Source organism: Neopelma chrysocephalum, unplaced genomic scaffold (assembly GCF_003984885.1).
Source record: "Neopelma chrysocephalum unplaced genomic scaffold, ASM398488v2 Primary Assembly neopelma1_139, whole genome shotgun sequence".
In the NCBI taxonomy this organism is placed as follows: Eukaryota; Metazoa; Chordata; class Aves; order Passeriformes; family Pipridae; genus Neopelma; species Neopelma chrysocephalum.
The window spans coordinates 2,023,369-2,043,112 of record NW_020897801.1 but is presented as its reverse complement, the minus strand read 5'-3'; the positions used below and the strand labels follow the sequence as shown (position 1 = coordinate 2,043,112).

At 40.2% G+C, this 19,744-nt stretch overlaps 1 protein-coding gene across 1 annotated transcript in view; it reads right to left on the bottom strand.

Moving 5' to 3' along the window:
* PIK3C2G (phosphatidylinositol-4-phosphate 3-kinase catalytic subunit type 2 gamma) overlaps positions 1-19,744 on the bottom strand; it is a 206,943-nt gene that overhangs the window by 63,370 nt on the left and 123,829 nt on the right. Inside the window, exons 19-23 of the mRNA XM_027699722.1 lie at positions 14,858-14,965; positions 12,511-12,603; positions 10,382-10,511; positions 8,131-8,267; positions 5,801-5,970 (exon numbers count right to left, since the gene is read on the bottom strand). Coding sequence (XP_027555523.1) covers positions 5,801-5,970; positions 8,131-8,267; positions 10,382-10,511; positions 12,511-12,603; positions 14,858-14,965 — 638 coding nt within the window. The remainder of the gene's footprint in view (positions 1-5,800; positions 5,971-8,130; positions 8,268-10,381; positions 10,512-12,510; positions 12,604-14,857; positions 14,966-19,744) is intronic.

Genomic DNA, 19,744 nt, shown 5'->3' with positions numbered 1-19,744 from the left:
TTACACCTCTCAGTGGGAAGGGCCAGATTATCTTATCTTCAGAAAACCTTCACAACAGCTCCTCCAACATAAAGACAAAAAAAAAAAAGAAAACAAAAAACAGTAACTCATTCTGTGGGACTTGATTCTCTTTCATATCAGTAAAGCTCACTTTGAAAGATCAGAATTGAGACCACTGCAGATCATTTACTTAATCTATTTTGGAGTCTGGGGTTATAATCAATCCACACTCCTGTCATTGTCTGATTCAGTGACTTTTAAGTCTGCAAAGAAGTTCATGCTGTCAAACAAAATAGGGAGGTGCTTACCACCAAAAGCAGACCCCATTACAGCATCAACTAAACAATTCCTGCTTCTGTTTATGGAAGTGTATTTTAGTTGAATTTTAACTGCAAATATATTTGACCAGTGAAACAGATGCTCAAATAACTTATAAAGTGTTATTATTGCAGGGTGGATTAAAAGCTGCTTTATGACTTCATGGTATTGGTGAAAAAATGCAAAGGCCTGATTCGCAAACCTCACAGAGCCAAACCAAATAATTAACTTTAAACAGCACAACTTAGAATGTATCTGAGTGAAACATTTGTGTAATTCAATATAAATGATTGGCAAACATATGAGCTTTGGTGATATGTAGATAATTGTGGGCATCTCATCACACACACCTGTCCATTAAGAATGTTTGGCACATTGGTAGACTTAAATAGAACTAAAGCTCCTCTTAAAATAAAAGGCAGAACATGCAAACAATGGATTCATCACCTCTATTTACTCATTTTCAATTGTCAAGACTGAAATTCCTTTTTTTTGCTTTCACCTCTAACAAACCCTTACCTATGTAATGACTACAGAAACTGAGTCATTCGACTGAAATCTGCTTTCTCCCACTTCAATCTGATTTCAAAATTGCTTCAAAGTATCCCAAGATATTGCTCTTCCTTATGAGCTGAGTAAAATTTTAGGCCATTACTGAAGTCAGAGGCCAGTTTTCTTCTTGACCACATAGATGAGGAAATGTTGACTTAACAAGAGGCCACACTCTAGCCTTTTACTTTAAACTCATTTTTCAGTGACCTGATTGTCAAGCAGATGAGATAAAAGCTCTGCCCTATTCTGAGGGAGATGGTTTATAAACTCACCTCTTCGTAAAGCTGCTCTGAATCCCCACATTACTAGACCCATAGTGGTAAATAGCCTATCAATTTGCTGAACCTGGGAAAAGGTAGCTTGAAATGAATTCTGCTACTCCCACTCTGCCTAGCTGGAAATTCAGTTTTCAGATGCCTTGGAGCAATTAAAGAAAAAAGTAACTACATTCATGCCCTCGTTAACCATTTCTCAACCTCTTGTGCCTCCCAATCTACCAGCCACCCAAACTCTTAAAACCAAGACAGCAATGATAGGCTTCAGGTGGAAATACTGGCAAAATCCTCTTTGACTGGATTACTTGAAAGAGGTGAGGTAAACTCACTGATTGTCAATCAGTTTTACTGCTCCAGGTGGCCGACCCTCGCACATCCTCAACCTCCCAGCGACCTCGAGGGGCACAATCATATGACCTGCAACCAGAAAGGCACGAACCTTAAGAAGGACACAGCCACAGGCAACCAAGTGTGGAGATTAGACTGCACTCCAAGCAGCAGGCAACACAAACAAAACACCCTGACAACAGCTTGTGCCTAGAAGCTGTCTACCATCAAAACCACCTCAGGGATCTGGGACTTGCAGTGATGGACTTGCATGAATGAACCCGCTGCAACCTGCAGCCCTGGGCTCATTCTTTCCTGCTTGGATGGAAACATGTCCTGCACTTCACAAGTATGTCCAAGTGTTAAAAATGTAACATAGCGGTCATGTTTAGCACTTTAAGGCACACAGCTCTTCCTCTGTCAAAGCAGCTACAAATGTAGATACGATATAGCCAAAAAATGCAGGTACAACTTATTTTTTCCATGTCCATGTGCCAACATTTCTGTTTTAGAAAGAAATACCTGAAAAAAAAGAATTTTTTTTTTTCAAATAAACACTTCCAGTGAGACAGTAACACTAATTTTAGGTTATTAACACTAAAAATAATATGTTTTACTTTTAAAATAAAAAGGGGCACTTCTACATTTCTATGTGCTCAGAATTTCTTAGGTACTTTTCAGTGTAAGAAAACATTGACTCGGGAAGAAAGTGTGGGAAACATAATTTTCCCATATTTTTGAAACTTCCTTAATAACTGGAATTTCCCAATGGAATAGTTAGGCTGCCTCTAGTAATTAACTTTGTAGAAGGAAACCAGCTTAACAGATTTTCTGGGAAAACCATGCCAAGACCCAGGATTAGTTTGGCAAAGAGACAAGAGAATCTCTGTGATTTTGATCAGGGAAAAGAACAGCCAGTGAGTGCTGCCTATAATCAGGATGACTTGATATTTAAATAACAGAATGGACAGTGAATTTACAGTGTGGCATGAGCTGGACTACTTCATATCTTGCCACCAAATTTTACACCACACATCACTGACTGAAAAAATACAGATGACAGTGCTGGAAGTGACTGGTAGTGGGGAGGATGAGACTGCAGAAGTTTGGATTAGTTCAGTCAGCACAGGATTTAAATAAATCTCTTCCTGCTTAATTCACCAAGATAAATGTTCCAAAGGAACTGGTCAGAACTGAAAAGAAGAAAACAAAAGCCAAAGAAAGCATGGCAGGCACAACCATAAGCCAGACACCTTCTTCCAAACCATTTGATGACTGACCTAGTCCTGTATGATTACCTGGATAATGTTGTACCTATTTAAGTTGGAATGGGTCTAAGATGATTGCCACAGGATACTCAGTAGAGGAAGAATAAGACAGTTATATGAAATTAAACAAGAAACATTTCTTCATACAGTTTGAAGTGTACCTGCAGAATTGCCTCCTTTGAGGAATGTAGGGTCAAAAGTGGAGGCTGGATTAGAGAATGAAAGGAGCATTTTATTACCACTAACAAAATGTGTCATCCAGTACGATTTAAAAAAAAAAAAGAAAAAAGATAATAAAATCTCATGGTTCAGTAGGAAAGTTCCCTGTGGGACTTTGGGAATAATTCTTCTGCCAAGCTCTGTTATTATGCTATTGGTTTGATACATCATATGTCTCCCTCCAAGACCTCCAAAATATTAGCTCCTAAATGCAAGGAAAGACAGGTTATTAGTAGTATTTAAAGTATTTGCTGCACTGTGAAGGTACATGGAAGTACCAAAGACAGGAAGTTCCTGATTCCTCTTTCATCTGAAATCAGAAAGAACTGATGCGTGACTTGGAATCAAAACTGAGTAGATTTACTGGATATCATTTAAAGATGAGGGTCGGAATTAGAAAAGTTAACGAATCCCTTGTTGGGGTGTTATACATCAGGAGCACAAAAGTGAGCATGACTGCATGAATCAGATCAACCTCAAAAGGTTCTCTGAAGACTCATATTGGATTTGATATAAAGAACTGCAGCCCGTGCATGACAGCTGCCAAAGTACTCCTTGCACTTCAGAAGAAACGCTCCCTGTGCAGAACACTGCAGAGAACCTATCCTCAGGAAGTTTTATGAGGAATTAGGGTTTCGTAATGGCAAAAAGCATTCCCTGAGAATAGAAAATGGACAGCTGTGGCAAGCAGCTTCCTAAATTCTGTAAGAAATTATTGTTCAGACAGGGATGCCTTTTCTATAAGCCTTCGCTCACTTGCATAGATTTCATTCTTTCCTTAAAAAAAAAAAGCTTGCCTGTGTGATGTGTGTAAAGAACAACTACATGTATAGGGGTTTGCATCAGAAGCTTTTCATTATTTAAAGCCATCTATAGAACCTCACAATTTTATGTAAGGCATCTACTATACGAACCCCCAAGAGTCAGCACTAATAATTCTAAAGGTTTGACACCATTGTGCTACTGGTTTTTCAATATTATTTTACAAGTATTATATGCTGAGGGTGCAAAGAACTCAAATAAAAATCTAATAAGAAATCAAATAAAAGTATAATATAAGAGCTGTTAAAGAAGCCAGAGGCTAACCCTATTGCAGGCCTTTCCTTGTGGGAACGAGTAGATACAAATAGCATTGAGAGTTTCAAATTTTGAGGGAACCTTAAAAATGTGAGATATGAAAATGTGATATCCCAGTGTTCCTGTATTAAAAATAATATGTTACAGTTCATGAAGGTGCATACAGCTCATAAGAACTACAGTCATTGATACTGTATCTCTCAGTTGCATGTAGGCTTGAGGAAAACGATTATCCCATGGTGTTCACAACCTGCTGTTACGTGGGAGACCTAAGGATTCCTTAGGAATTATGAGGGCAGTCCATGAATGGAGGTCCTAAATGTATGATTTTATTCTATAGCTTATAAGCAATACACTGCATCCAGAAACAGTTAAAAGAGGCTGCTATTTATGGAAGTGCCTATTATGGCTGCTATTTATGGAAGTCACTTTCATAGTCTTAATAAGAAGATGTGGTAACTGAGCTGTAAAACAGTAAAATTAATATCTATTTTTATTATTGCTATTACATGATTTCTGTTTAAATTTGGTTGTTGTTTCCCCTCCTATATTTGCTTCACCCTGTTGCTCACTCAACTAAGTAGTTCATTGCTTATGTAAAATTAATACTCAAGGAAATTCCTGTTAGTTTCCAAAAGAAGTTTTGCTGGAGAGAAGGATGCAACACTTGACAAGGAGTGTGCATGAGTATCTGTTTTTATTTTTCTGTTCTGCTATATTCTTTCCACAGCAAATAAGTAGGATTAAGGGAGCATATCCTGAATGATGGATGATAATTCTCAGCACTGCAACTAAATCTTTTGACTGCCTGGCTTAGAAGTACTTATTATCCTCATCAGCTTCTCTCATATCAATACTCCCACATTGTTATGTCTGTCTAACACACTGAGATAGTCTAGAGCAGTCAAAGGCCAGCTTAAAGAAAAAAAAAAGAACAATTAGCTCTGATACATTGGAAACATAGAGGAAAGACATACACACACTACTCATCTTGTCACTATTAGGGATCGTTCATCCATTCTTTACTCTGCTTTAACAGCTGCTTTGTGTTTTGGACATACTGGTATTATATTATCCTTTTTATTCTTATTCCATTCCAATTAATGCCTTCATAGTATGTTCACATTAGGAGCTTGGATACATGATCACACTATTTTATTTATCTTTGTCAGGGGACAGTTACATCACAGATAGATACAAAGGTAAATCAGATATTTGCAAAACAACCCCTGAGCTTGGTGTGGTGGGATCCAGAGCTTCAAAAGACCGTGAAAAAGTTTGCAAATTTACCCACAGAGTCATAATGTCTATTTGGAAAATTTGGGTTATTTTCTGAATATAGGGGAAAAAGTTGTATTTATTATTATTATTGTATTATCAGTTAGATAAATGTATGATTTTGGATCCATTATAGGAACACTTCTCTGTCAGGAAAAAAACTGATGAACATCAGAATTCTTCTGTCATAGGCCAGTCTACTGTTCTGGTCACTGAACTGCATCATTCAAACCTCTGACCAAACAAGGATTTAGATTTCTCCTTTATGCTGAAAGAGGATCTCCAACATATTTTAACTCCTTTTCCAGTCATTCCTACATTTTTTTTTGAGGTTTTAAGAAACAATAAAAATATGTTCTTGTGGAAATTTCTGAAAGAAAAAGAGGCATTACCTCATTTGTATTTTTTTTAATGGGAGTTGATAAGGTTCTGAAATTTCAGAACACTTCTTTAAAGTTTACCATGGGTGTTACTGGAGATACTAACCTTCTGATGCTCCCAAACATCTGTGCGTGACCTAAAAATCTTCCAAAATCTATGTGGAACATGCGCCCAGCTTTTGTCAGCATGATGTTGTCACTGTGTCGATCACAGACTCCCAGAACGAAGGTAACGACACACCAGCCAGCACAGGAATAAAAGAAATTCCTTATTGCCTAGTTGGGAAAATGAAAGCATTTACATGAAATACGCAGACTCATTGGTTTGTGATACTAAGAAAACAGGAAAACACAAAAACACCAAACCAAAACAAAAAAAGCAGTTCTGCAAATGCTTTGCTTGTTGCTAAAACTTTAACAGACAGGTGTTTGTAGGAATGGTACTCAAGTTATACAGATCTCAAAGTTACAATGCAAGAACGACTTTATGCATGAGGTTTTCACCTTGTGCTTTACAGATGCTTAGAAGTCTATGGAAAAAACTTTGAGGGGAAAGGTACACTAGGAAAGCAAGCTTCTTGGTAGGAAGCAAAAATTTTCTTTCAATGTTCTACATGAATATTGTAAAAACAATGTTTACAAAATTAGATGAAAATTCACAAATTTAACCATTTGCTTCATAAACAAAGTAGGTTATTTTATACCCACTGTCATGTTCTGTACCAACACAGATCTTATTTTCTCCAGAAATCAGTTCCCTCTCTCAAATCCTAATAATCAAGTCTCAAAATATTCCAACCCAAAAAACTGAACCCCATTTTACAGAAATGAACTGAAATACAGGAAGGCTAAATAGTTTTCTGCTTGCTATGTAACATAGAAACTCAAAGCATCCTAATCTAGATCTTTATGTTTCTGGACAAAATTTCTATCAGCCAAGGTAAATGATTATTTAGGCACCCAGGAATTCCCTGTAGATGCAAGGATTCCTGCAATGGCTGATATGGATGACAGCACTGGGCAAGACTTAGGCCACAGCACAAGAGTTGGCTGAATTTTTTGCCCAACTGTGCTACTTACTCACTTTGATGACCTTGGATAAAATACTTCAGCTTTCTGTGATTTTGTTCACCCAAGTGTAAAATAAGGATATTAAAGCTTGTTTTGCATCAATGTTTTGAGCACCTTAGCTACAGTACTGCATGAGTAAAAAATTATTAAGGAGTAAAAGAAGACAAAGGTTCATTCACTAGCAAGTACAAAGTGAATGCATAGCAGTAATTTTATGCATATCCTGTGCAATCAGATCTGACTGCATCTTATATGCTTAAAAAATTGAAAGAAAATGGGGAGAAATTAGTTTTAGAATATTCCACATTAATGGCACTTTTTACAAACAGCAGCAGCAGCAGCAAGAAATCGAGTTTTCCATCAATAATTAATAGTATTTCACTTTTGAATTGAAATATTGCCTGCACTTCTACCATAACACTGTAAACATTCTACCTTGCAAAAAATATGCTACAGAGATTGTTTCCTGTTTATCTGAATCAAATGATATACTAGGAATTCAAGTGCTCTAGGTCAAAATGTGACTAAGGATGAAAAAATGCCTATGGAATAATTACTAAATTCCTAAAGTTTATCAAACATATTTATACTTTACATCTACTGACAAACTGCTCTCAAACCACTTCTTTTTCAGAGTGGTAAATACTCAAAGCACTCCTTTAAATTTAAAATTTTGACTTCTGATTTACTGTTGGCACAAGAAAGGGCTCTAAAAATCGTCCCAGCAACACAAATATTAAGAGGTTTTTCATGGGCCTCTGAATATGCTCAGTCAAGAAAGAACTAATAGAAAGATTTCCTTGGAAAACCTTCACTTATATAAATGAAATTCTCAACTTTTTGGCTCACACATAATATCTAGTTTCATAAAATCAGATGCATTACATGGGATGCCATGAGAACATATGATATGAAAAGCATGATTTTTTGTGTAATATGACTAGGTAGTTTTGATAAAACAGTGTTCTAAAACTGAGGGTAATGACATGGTAATTTCCAAATACAGGAAATTCATCAAAACTTTGTATGGCTTACATAAAATATTTAGAGAGGGAGAGAGCTGACCTAAAAAATAGATGTTTCTGCATTCAAGATTTAATTTCTACTTCAGGTTCTCTTCACTGTACTACTAAATTTCAAAAAATCTCTATGACACATTTTTATGGAAAATGTAATATAATACACCTGAAACAGAGCAATGTATCCTTAGAAAGAGAGTGGCATTTAAGTCAACTCCTTGGCTTCTATGCATGTGACTTGTTTGTCTCGTGTCTGAGCCACTTGTTTTTGCTGCCTACTGTAATTTGGTTTCTTTTTTCCCATGGTATAACATAAAATGTGTAATAAGCTTCATTATGATGTTACCTCTTGGTAACTTGATTCCAGAGGATGGTGATGATGGAACCATTTTTTAATTGTGTTTTCTTTCAATGGTCCTATCAGTCCAGACTCCCTGTGGATCTTCGCTAGTGTAGTAGCATCTGGCACCATCTGTACCAACCCTAATCAGACAGAAAAGAGATTGCATGAAAAATCTTCAGCTTTAAAAAGATATGAAGACCATCAATGCATATGGCCTGTTGTTGGATCACTCCATGCAGAAAAAAAAGACATAATTAGAAGCTTATAAATAATGAATGCAACAGAAAATATAGATCAGCATTGTTTTTCTTTTGCTCTTTGGAAATGAAAAGTAAAGGACACAGTAAAAGGTGGCAGTTCTGTGAATGAGAAATAAAACCACCAATAACAACATTGTGGATAAACTGTCTCAAGGTACCAACAAGGTCGAAAATTTAATGAGATTCAAAGTTGGTAGACTATGTACAAACCTAAAAAAAACTATAAAAAATAGAATTGTATATTTATTATTAAATATAAAGTTACTTCAGATGTGTTTATTGTCTAGAAAGCTACACAAATTCTTCTGCAGTACATGATGCTGATCACAGCTGGCAGAAAGGAAGCTAGATATGTTGAAATTAGTCTGATCCAGTATGTCATAAACTGGGACTCTGAAGCGCAGAGAAAAGCCAAACATTTTGCAATGCTTCACTTCAACCCTCTGTCTCTACTGCATGCACTTAATTCCATTTTTGGAACTGAGACCTGGCTTGCCAGCATTCTGTCCCTATCCCCATGTGCGGTCCCCTGGCCTGCCATCCTTCAACTCTGCATTACAGGAAGGACTTTCTCTAACAATTCCATTTAGTGAGAGGCTCCTCCCTGATACCATGTCTGGAAAGTAGCATTCTACCAGTGCTTTATTCACTTTTCATGTTTCGGTGAAAAGTGATTTCTGTGTTCCCATGGCCATGAAATTATCATCTTCTATTCCCTTGTGTGGACAAGGTGGCCTGTGGAGTAAGTCATTAGCCTAGGACTTGGAAAACCTCCATACACAAGTCTCCTTAAGAAGGCATCTTTCACGACCGCAGGCATGTCACTTGGTCCTTTTATCCTTAATCACTAACTGTAAATAAATTATATTAACACTTCTGTAACTCATAAGGAAAGATGTCTGGAAAAACTGTGAGACACTGAGAAAGTTTCTGCTGCTATGATGCTGAAAGGAAGAGACTGTCAGTCAGAGAATATTATTTGGAGACATTCCCTGTGTCTTCCTTGGCAAAAATCAATTTGTCGGTATACGAAAGAGCCTATATAAAATCTTATGTTCAGGAATAGTATTCTTGTATTGTTGGCCTTTGAAGCAGAAGCTTTCAAGTTTTGACTCCCATCTCTAAAAAGAAGGGAGGAGTCTTTTTCAGGTCACCATAACAACCTGCCATGTGCCTGAACTCATCTGTATTTTCTCTTAGTTCCTTCAGATCACTCATCCTCTCCCATTTTCACTTTGTGGCTCAGAAAGCAACGATTTTTTTTCTTTTAGTTTTTCTATTTTAATAGCTTTGGTACAGCAGGTAATCTGGATACATCAGTCTTTTATTTGAGCAAGGATTATTTCCAGTAAAAGATTTGGTCAGTAAAAAATAGCAAGCTTACTGCTGTCAGCAGATTTCTTTAGCAAGCAATTGGTATCCCTGCTACAGCTCTGCTATAACAACCATAAAAAAGAGAAATAAAGCTTTCAGATGAGTCAGGCCTGCCCAAAGCAACATCAATCACAAGAGTAATATTTCAAAATCAACAGTGCAAAGCTGTCATCACTTGTCTACGGGTACTTTCTGTAGCCACGTGCATGGAGGTTCATTTAAGCATCTATGTAGGACCACTCTGGATTAAAACTTCAGTAGCTATGGCCAATTTTCTCCAAAGCCCTCTTTTTGATGTGTGAAGTTATTCTTAAGAATCTGGTGCCAGCTGATGCTGTTGAGGCTTTTGGAAAATTCTAACCTAAACTGCTACAAAATCCAATGAGTTCAGTTGTACTTCTGGAGAGGCAGAATAAATAAATTAAAGTCAGCATTCAGGAGTAGGCAAGTATACGATCAAGGGCTCAAAAGTTGAAAATCTGAGTGATTTTTTTTCTTTAAGTGGTAATATAGATAAGACACCCATGAAAATAAAGGTTAAAGGGATGATTTCTGTATACTTCCATTTACATAAAATATGAATAATGTAATGCAGGTTCCTTTTATAATCTAAAACTGACCTTGTCCTTTCCCTGTAGATAAACACCTATAAATGATCATTTGCATATCCAGTCCCTCTTGGAGCCAGATGCTGTCCATCACTCGAATAATTTGCAGAACCAACATGTCTTGACGTAGATCATCGCCTATCTGTGAAAATTGCACATGAAATTTAGTTTTCTCCTTCAATACCAGAAAGAAATCTCTTCCTATTTAATTTGGACTTTTTTTGCCCACCAAAATAGCTACACTCATTTTACAATAAATCTCTCTTGTTTTTCTTCAAAGTTGCTATTTATCTCCCTGTGTCAGAAGAGGACAGAGTAGATGGCACACATAAGCAGGAACAGTTTTGGCAGCTACTGAGATGGTAACAAATACTCTCTGATTAAATGTGGCCTTTCTGCTTATTATTCCTATGTAATTATTAGAATTTGAAAATTTAATCCAGAGGTAGGATCCTAATTTAGTTACATTTTAAAGTGTACGTAATGCTAGACCCCTTTTTACAAATGGCAGCATTTGTCTAACATTAAGCTTCACAAGTTGGTATTTGCAGGAGGCTGAAGGGGAATTTTATCATGAATTTACATTTTATCCATGACACGATTCATATTCAGTTTCAAACAGTGATGAGTCCTCTCCCCATGGAGTTGGTCAAACAATAATCTCAGTGAAATGGGGCTTTAATTGTAGCCACGAGAATTAATGAAGAGATTATTTTCCACCGTGGCTGAGTAAATGGCCTGTGAAAACAACAGCCCTGATTTTTTGTTTCCCCATCTCACCCTATGTAAAATACATGACTTTTACTAGTATCTAAAGAGCTTTATTTTTTCATTACATCCTTTTCATATAAACATTCCAATTTAAAGACATTTACTGCCATGAAACGAGTACTTGAAGAGACATAAAACTCATCTTTAAACCAAAATATCTAAATCTGGTTTTCTTTCATTTAAAGGTAACACTGACCCCAAGCAACTCCTATTAGTATCAAAACCTGCAAAAAATCTTATTTTCACTTACCTTTCCTCACATATGCAGCCAGTAGACAATTTAGTACAATATCAGTGCATATCATTTTATGCATGCATCCTCTGTCATGAATAAGCAATGGAACTATAGTACAAGTAAAAGATACTTTAACACAATGGTTTGCTGACAGGAGAAGGTGATTCTTAGATCAAACAGCATAAGAACCAGGTTTCTAAATGTTCAGAAAACCTTCAAAATTGCTAGTCTCCCCCTAACAGATCTTGAGATTCACCTTTCTGAGAATCACAGCTGCTCTAAAGGTCAATTTAAATCAAGGTAGCATAGAAATCTGTTTGTTTGTTTGTTCTTATTTATTTTTATCAATTTTTTAGACTTCTGGTTTAGAAAATGATTCTGCAAAAGATGTAGGAATAATGCCGTTGGCAACACTGACAATTTTGTATCCATCAGCATTTTATGGACTTCTCTAAAACCAATATCCACTCTTAGGGAAACTTTTGCTCTTTTGAAAGAGAACTAATTTTAAAAGGCATGTATTGTCTTTCTGTAGATGGACTGTTCTGAACTCTGAAGCTTTTCTAGGTGACAACTGGAAAATAAACCAGAGTTTATTTTCTGAGAGTTTATTTTTGGAGTCAGTTCCTCCAAGAAACTCCAATGAGACGGAGGTCCTCTGCTGCCTCCTCCACCTCGTGTTCCTCAGCCCATTTCCCCATGATGGCTGGCAGGAGTAGAATTAGTTCTGTGAGGCAAATGCAGCTTCTAACCCTCCAGTATTTTTATTTTTTTGAAACATATGGGAAAAGCTAATGATTTCAGTCATTCTGAACTATCTCTTCTCTGAGACTTGCCTTCTGACTTCAGTGTGATAAATAAGCTAGCTTTAAAATATAAACTTTTTATTTTAGTCTGGTTTTCTTTGCTAGGAAAAATATTGCAAGAAACTGTTTGATTCTCTACTGATGAAAAAGGTGATACTCAGTGTATTGCCTCAACATATTCCATTAAAAGTTCCAGTGTCAAAAATAACAGGGATAAGTGAGCAGCAAAGCCAAATCAGCTTTGGCTCAAAGTTTAAAACATATATTAGGTGAATTTTAAGTCATCATTTTCCATACCAAAAAGCCAGAAGAATAGAGAAAGAACATACCTTAAAAATAACATTGATGTTTCCACTTGGAGCATTCGCATTAATGAAGGAGATTTTTAATGGAAAAGCATTGGATGTAAAATATGAACATGACTTCAGAGGAAAACAAGATGAGACAGAAGAACAACAAGGTCACATACAGAAAATATCAGGCCAAAACAATACCTCTGAAAAAGATACCATCTTTAAATACTGTTCATAGCACTGATAACAAAAATTAAATAATTCTTGATATTACTGACTGTTTAACTGGGTCTGAAAAACGACCCAGACAATGTTTCACTTCCATATCACATAATAAGAATGGATAATATTTTCTATACTAATTGTTTTTCATTTTCACCCAGGCCTGCTAATGATAAGTTTTGGTTGGAACTGAGTGGTCTAAGTATGTAAGACTGATCTAATGAGAATCTGTAAAGCGTTGAAAAGCCTTGGGTCCTATTATTTTCTAAAAACCCACCCCTGCCCAATCAGACAATCTTTATGGCAGCAAGGAACCTGCAAATTTCTTTGGCAACCTCACTCTGGCTGACGCTACAGGAAATTCCGAAAATCACGATCTATTTTATGTAAAATTTATCTTAATTAAACACAAACTCTGTCTTCTTATGCCCTATAGCTCCTTCCACTGGAAGACCTCAAAGGGCTTCAAAAAGCATTAATGAGCCAAGCACTGCAAACCCTGTGTGAGTTAGGGTGGCATTACTATCCTCATTAAAAAAAGGGGGGGGCAGGGAAACCCACTGAAAAACAACTAAAACCAATGGTAAATTAATGGCCTGGTTTCTAGAAATAATGAGTGCCCCACAAGAGCTATTGCTGTCCTTGCAGGGTGGAGTGTAATGGAGGCTAATTTGAACAAAAACCCTACCAGACACAGCTGTCTCTTGCTTTTCATCTAAACATCTCAAAGCATGGTACAAGCATGCAAATATTGTCCTAGACACATCAAACCTCTGCAAAGTGCAACAGCCATTATCCATGATGAAATCCCAACCCCCTATGGAATTTTGTCAATTGAAATGTCTCGGTAAGTGCTTGAAAGGTTACTGTGAGATAACGCATCACAGAGCTGGGAGCAGTGCTTGCTACTGGTAAAATCAATAGATGACACCAAAATGAATTAAATTTAGGTAATTATAAGCACTTAAAAGTTCTAATTTGCATGATTATACTGACGTACAGTTCAATCAAGAAGCTGGATGTATTTATAGAAAGATAATAGCCTATAATGATATAAGAAAAATGAAAAAAAAATCTCTCTTCAGATACTTACATTTAAACATTTTTGTATCTGTCCAGCCAAGCTGGAGCAGTATAAATAGCATGACTTTATGGTGAGATACCTTCCCATTAGTCATTTCCAAAAAGCCTGAAAGCAGGGAGAAGCAGCAGGCTTCAAATTTTTCTGACTTATCTCATACACAATTGGCCCAAGCCTGTGGGGTGCTGGAAGACCTCAGTTCTCAGCCAGATCAAGGCTGAATAGCAATTACTTGGAGAAACACAGGTCAAAGACAATTCAAGGGATCAGCACCTCTTAGACTCAAGTCCACTATGGATAATGAACTAGAGAACAAAAATAGAGCACAAATTGCTGTAATGAGACAGCTATAACTGCTAATATGTATGGGTGTTCAGGTTTGTTTTTTAATTGATGCTGGATACATTTTCCTTCTCCAGAGATGGAACAGGTATTCCTGGCCTAATGTTGTTTACGAAAATATTTCTGAACAAAGAATAACTGAATCTTAGTACTGTGGTCAAAGTAAAGTCAAGTATCACAAAAGAGCATTGTGATTTCCTTTACCCTTAAGTCATTTTTAATAGGGGTTAATAGACGAAGGTAAGTGAGCATGAATATTTAATATTTTAGTAATTCTGAGCAAGTCTCAGCTCAGCAGACACCTTGCTCTAGACCTTTAGCTGCTCCCATACGTGACAGGGGAGAGTTTTAGATGAGAAAAAATCTGACACCAAGAGCTACCTGGGCAGGCTGGATGGTAACCAGGTCTCAGTTTTAGGGAAGCCAGGTGTCCTTGCCAATCCCAACACCACAGCAGGGCAGCTGAGCGGGAAATGGGCTGCTCAGAGTTTGAAATCTCTGGTGCCATTGCCGTGTGATGTGTGACAAACATGCAGCACCAACCCCACCAGCCCCTTCACCTCTGCCTTAAACAAAAACCTCCAGTTTAAAGAGGATTAGGCTGATGTCAGTTTACCAGATGATTTATGCTTAATCTCAGTAACATCATTTCCCAGTCAATGCAGGCACTCCCTCCCTCTCCCCTTTATACTAAAAAATAAAATTAAAAATGCAATCTATCACACAAAGTAGACTTACGTCTGCGTCTATGCCTTGGACAACAAGCGCAGGATTCAGGGGAAGCCGACAAACCTTTACCTCCTGGAAGAACTGCTGAAGTCTCTCGAGTTCCACCTGTAACACCTCCTGCAACACATGAAACATTATGGCAACACAAAAGAACACGGCACCAGCTTTTAAGCTGTTGACTGGCTTTCTGTATTTTAAACAAGCAGTACAATTTCCGGAGCCAGCAGCACCCCATGACCTTATAACAGCTAATGAGGTCACACTGACATGCAGTTCTTAAAAATAAGAACTATGATTTTACTCCACATTCATGCTTTCTCAGCCTAGATGCACAACAAGCTCATGGTGACCTGTAGGTTTAGGTGGAGAGAGACTACTTACAAGAGCATCTAGTGACAGGACAAGTGGAAATGGCTTCAAACTAAAAGAGGGTAGGTTTAGATTAGACATTGGGAAAAAATTCTTTACTATGAGGGTGGTGACGCACTGAAACAGATTGCCCAGAGAAGCTGTGGGTGTCCCATCATAGAATCAGCTGGGTTGGAAAGGACTTCTGAGATCATCAAGTCCAACCCTTCATGTATTTTTTAATTTCATTTTTTTTTGTTTTAAATCCAGTCTGGGTTTTCCCCTCATTCCGTACTCCGGAAAAATCCAGTCTGGGTTTTCCCCTCATTCCACACTCTGGAAAAATCCAGTCCGGGTTTTCCCCCACTCCATACTCCAAACAAAATCCAGTCCGGGTTTTCCCCCATTCTGTACTCCAGCAGAGATCCAGTCCGGGTTTTCCCGCATTCCGTACTCCAGCCGGAATGGGGGAAAACCCGGACTGGATCTCTGCTGGAGTACAGAATGGGTACGGAATGGGGGTTTTCCCCCATTCCGTACTCCAGCCGGTTTTGCGCGCGCTGCGGTTTTGCGCGCGCTGCAGGTGTCCAGCGCCAGCGGGGGTGCAGCGGGCGGGGGGGGCGGAGGGGGCTCCGCGTCTGCCGGAAGTGTCTGCACGCCCGCGTTGGACCCCACGCTGGCCGGAAGCATGTGCGCTCGTGGCACGGGACCTTGCGCAAGCCGTGAGCTGTTTTGCGCGCGCTGCAGGCGTCCAGCGCCAGCGGGGGTGCAGCGGGCGGGGGGGGGGGGGGGGGGCGGGGGGGGGGGGGGGGCGGAGGGGGCTCCGCGCGCGCGGTTTGGAGCCCAGGCACAGCTACAGCAGGAGAAAGGAGAGAGAGAGAGAGGGGAGCCTTTCCCACAGGTACTGCACCCCCGTGGAAGAGGAGAAGACAGCTTCGGAGCACACAGAGGTTTGCCGATCCAGGTCTGGGGGGGAGGGGGCAGGGAAGGGAAAGGGAGCAGAGGGGAAGGGCTTTGAGCGGATCATGGTTGTCCTCCGACTGGCGAGTGGGAGTGCGGGGCTGTCCTATGTGAAACGTCGCAGGTGTGCAACGTGCCTGCAATTTTGTGGTGTCACAGTGGGGGAAGGATAATCGTTAGGGTGGATAGTGGGTTCTTTTAGATTGATGGGGACCCCAGCCAGGCGGGGGTCTTGAAAGGCACCCTAGCCTTGACAGGTACAGGGGCCAGAACGGTTGGTCAGTTGATTTGTTTGTTTGTCTATTTACCTATTTACTTTTGGCTCACCTGCGGCTACTGCCCAGGTTCGGCATGTTCTGGATATATTTGCTCTGCTCTGTTACATCCGGAAAGGGTGGGCGGGACAAAGGGCTGCTCCTGGTTGTCTCCTTATGATGGTATTTAAATAGGTGTTAGTAAAGTAGGAAATGAATGACTTACCCAACTCGTTCTAACAGGTAAGTAGCCTATGTGGTTTCGAGCTATGCTGGCGAGGGTTCATGCCTTCGGTAGGGTCGCCCATGCCAGACAGGTCAAAACCATAGGACCAGATACACTTCATTCTTGGGCAGGATGAGCTTATTAGCCTTCTGACAGTCATCCTAGGAGAAGGACAACTCTCATCCCAAACCCGGGCAGATGGAGCTCGCTTAGCCCTGTAAGGCCATCCATCTAAGAGAAGGCCACTCTAATCAAACCTACGTCCTGAGGACCTCGCTGCCACCGTCCAAGCTTGCTCGGCCCTGGCAGATGAACCTCAGGATTAAAGGGTGGGTTCAGTTCCGCGCATACTGCATCTCACCTAAAAAAAATCCATTGCGCAGGCTTGAAGGCTTTACCCACATGCAAAAAGTCCTGCAGCGACGGGCGAGGGTCGAAACGGTAGGTGAAAGGTGCACTGGGAGCCGCAGACTCCACCCTGCACGCAGGCGGTTCAGGATATTGGTCATTTGAGACTGACGGAGATGAGAGTCTCTTGGGGCAGCACCCTGAACGACCAAGCAGCCTTTTCAAGGACAGCACTGCTTGCTCCACTCGGAGAGGGGCCTAGAAAAGGTGGCCTAAAGAAAGCTCATCTCCACCTTCACCCGGTTGGTTAACCGCAGACCAACGGGCATCTTCTTCCAATGCGGTCGCACAAAGAGCAAAAGACACAGGCATGCACCTGCCTCCAAAGGTGTACCTAAATTAACTCTAGCATGCTGGAACATCAGAACCATGCTCGATTCTGCGGACAGCAGACGTCCTGTGCGTTGCTCTGCCCTAATTGCCCATGAACTGGCCCGTCTCAACATCGTCATAGCTGCTCTCAGTGAAGTTCGCCTTCATGAGGAAGGCAGCCTCAGAGAACACGGTGCTGGTTACACACTCTTTTGGTCAGGTAAGTCCAGAACCGAAAAACATCTCTCTGGTGTCGGCTTCATGATCAAAAACTCTATTGTCCCTAAACTCGAAAATCTGCCGACAGGTCACTCTGACCGCATTATCTCCCTACGCCTTCCACTAAACAACAAGCATCACATTGTCATCTTTAGTATATGCCCCAACTCTCCAAGCTGACCCTGCTGAAAAAGATAAATTTTACTCTGACCTGCGCTGCCTTACCCAAAAGGTACCAGCAGATGATAAGATCATTATCCTTGGTGATTTCAACGCCAGAGTAGGTAAAAATTTTGAAGCATGGAAAGGAATATTAGGCAAGCATGGTGTTGGAAACTGCAACGATAATGGTCGACTTCTGCTAGAATTCTGTGCGGAGCAACAGTTTACCATCACCAACACTATCTTTCAGCAGAAAGATAGTCTAAAGACAACCTGGATGCACCCCAGATCTAAGCATTGGCACCTCATTGATTATGTCTTGGTGCGACGGAGAGATGTCCGCGATGTCCTCCATACCCGCGTGATGCCCAGCGCAGAATGCCAAACAGACCATCGGCTTGTGCGCTGTAAACTCAATTTCAATCTCAAATTCAAACCCAAAAAGGGCAGTATCCCAAGGAGAAGACTCCAAGTTAACGATCTCCAATCAGCCACAGTAAGAGAAAGATTCCAGGCAAACCTTCAAACTAAGCTTGATAACCATTCCACAGATTCTGCAGATTCCTCTCCTGAAGCAATTTGGCATCATATTAAAAGCTGCATCCTGCAATCCTCTGAAGAATCCTTAGGGTTCTCCCTCAAGAAGAACAAAGACTGGTTTGATGAAAACAATCAAGAAATCCAGGAATTGTTGAGGAAGAAGAGAACTGCCCACCAAGCACACCTTGCACTGCCATCCTGTCCCGCAAGAAAAATAGCCTTTCGTCTTGCATGCAGCAAACTCCAACAGAAACTCCGTGACATCCAGAACAAGTGGTGGACCGATCTAGCTGCAAAAACTCAACTTTGTGCAGATACAGGGGATCACAAAGGATTCTATGAGGCCCTCAAAACAGCATACGGGCCTACATACCAAGTCCATAGCCCACTACTCAGTGCAGATGGTCAAACGCTTCTGACAGATAAAACCTCCATTCTGAATCGATGGTCTGAACACTTTCAGTCTCTTTTCAGTACCAACCGTGTAGTCCAAGACACAGCCATTCAGTCCATCACACAACAACCGGTGAAATACGAATTGGATACTGCCCCCACTCTAGGAGAAACCCTCAAGGCCATACAGCAGGTGAAAATCGGCAAGGCAGCTGGGGTTGATGGAATTCCACCTGAAGTCTGGAAACATGGGGGCCTTGCACTCCATGCTAAATTTCATGAGCTTGTGGTGTGCTGTTGGGAACTAGGCGAACTACCTTCAGACCTTCGTGATGCAGTCATCATCACCTTGTATAAGAAGAAAGGTACTAAATCAGACTGCTCAAATTACCATGGTATTACTCTGCTCTCCATTGCTGGCAAAATCTTGGCAAGAATACTCCTGAACAGACTAATACCCGCTATAGCAGAAGAAATTCTACCTGAATCTCAGTGTGGCTTCAGAGCCAACAGGAGCACCACAGACATGATATTTGTTCTCAGACAACTGCAAGAGAAGTGTAGGGAACAGAACAAAGGTCTCTTTGTAACCTTTGTTGACCTCACCAAGGCTTTCGATACTGTGAGCAGAAAAGGTCTCTGGCAGATTTTGGAACGTTTAGGTTGTCCCCCCAAGTTCCTTAAAATGATCATCTCACTTCATGAGGATCAGCACGGCCAAGTCAGATACGGCAACACACTTTCTGAGCCCTTTCTAATAAAGAATGGTGTGAAACAAGGCTGTGTTCTCGCTCCTACCTTATTCACAGTCTTTTTCAGCATGATGCTCCAAAGGGCCACGGCAGACCTCGATGATCAGGATGGTATCTACATTTGATATCGTACTGATGGAAGCCTATTCAACCTAAGGCGACTGAAGGCCCACACCAAGACCCTAAACCATCTTGTCCGGGAGCTGCTTTATGCTGATGACGCTGCCCTTGTCGCCCACACAGAAGCAGCTCTGCAGCGTTTAACATCCTGCTTTGCAGATGCTGCTGAGCTCTTTGGGCTGGAAGTCAGCTTAAAGAAGAC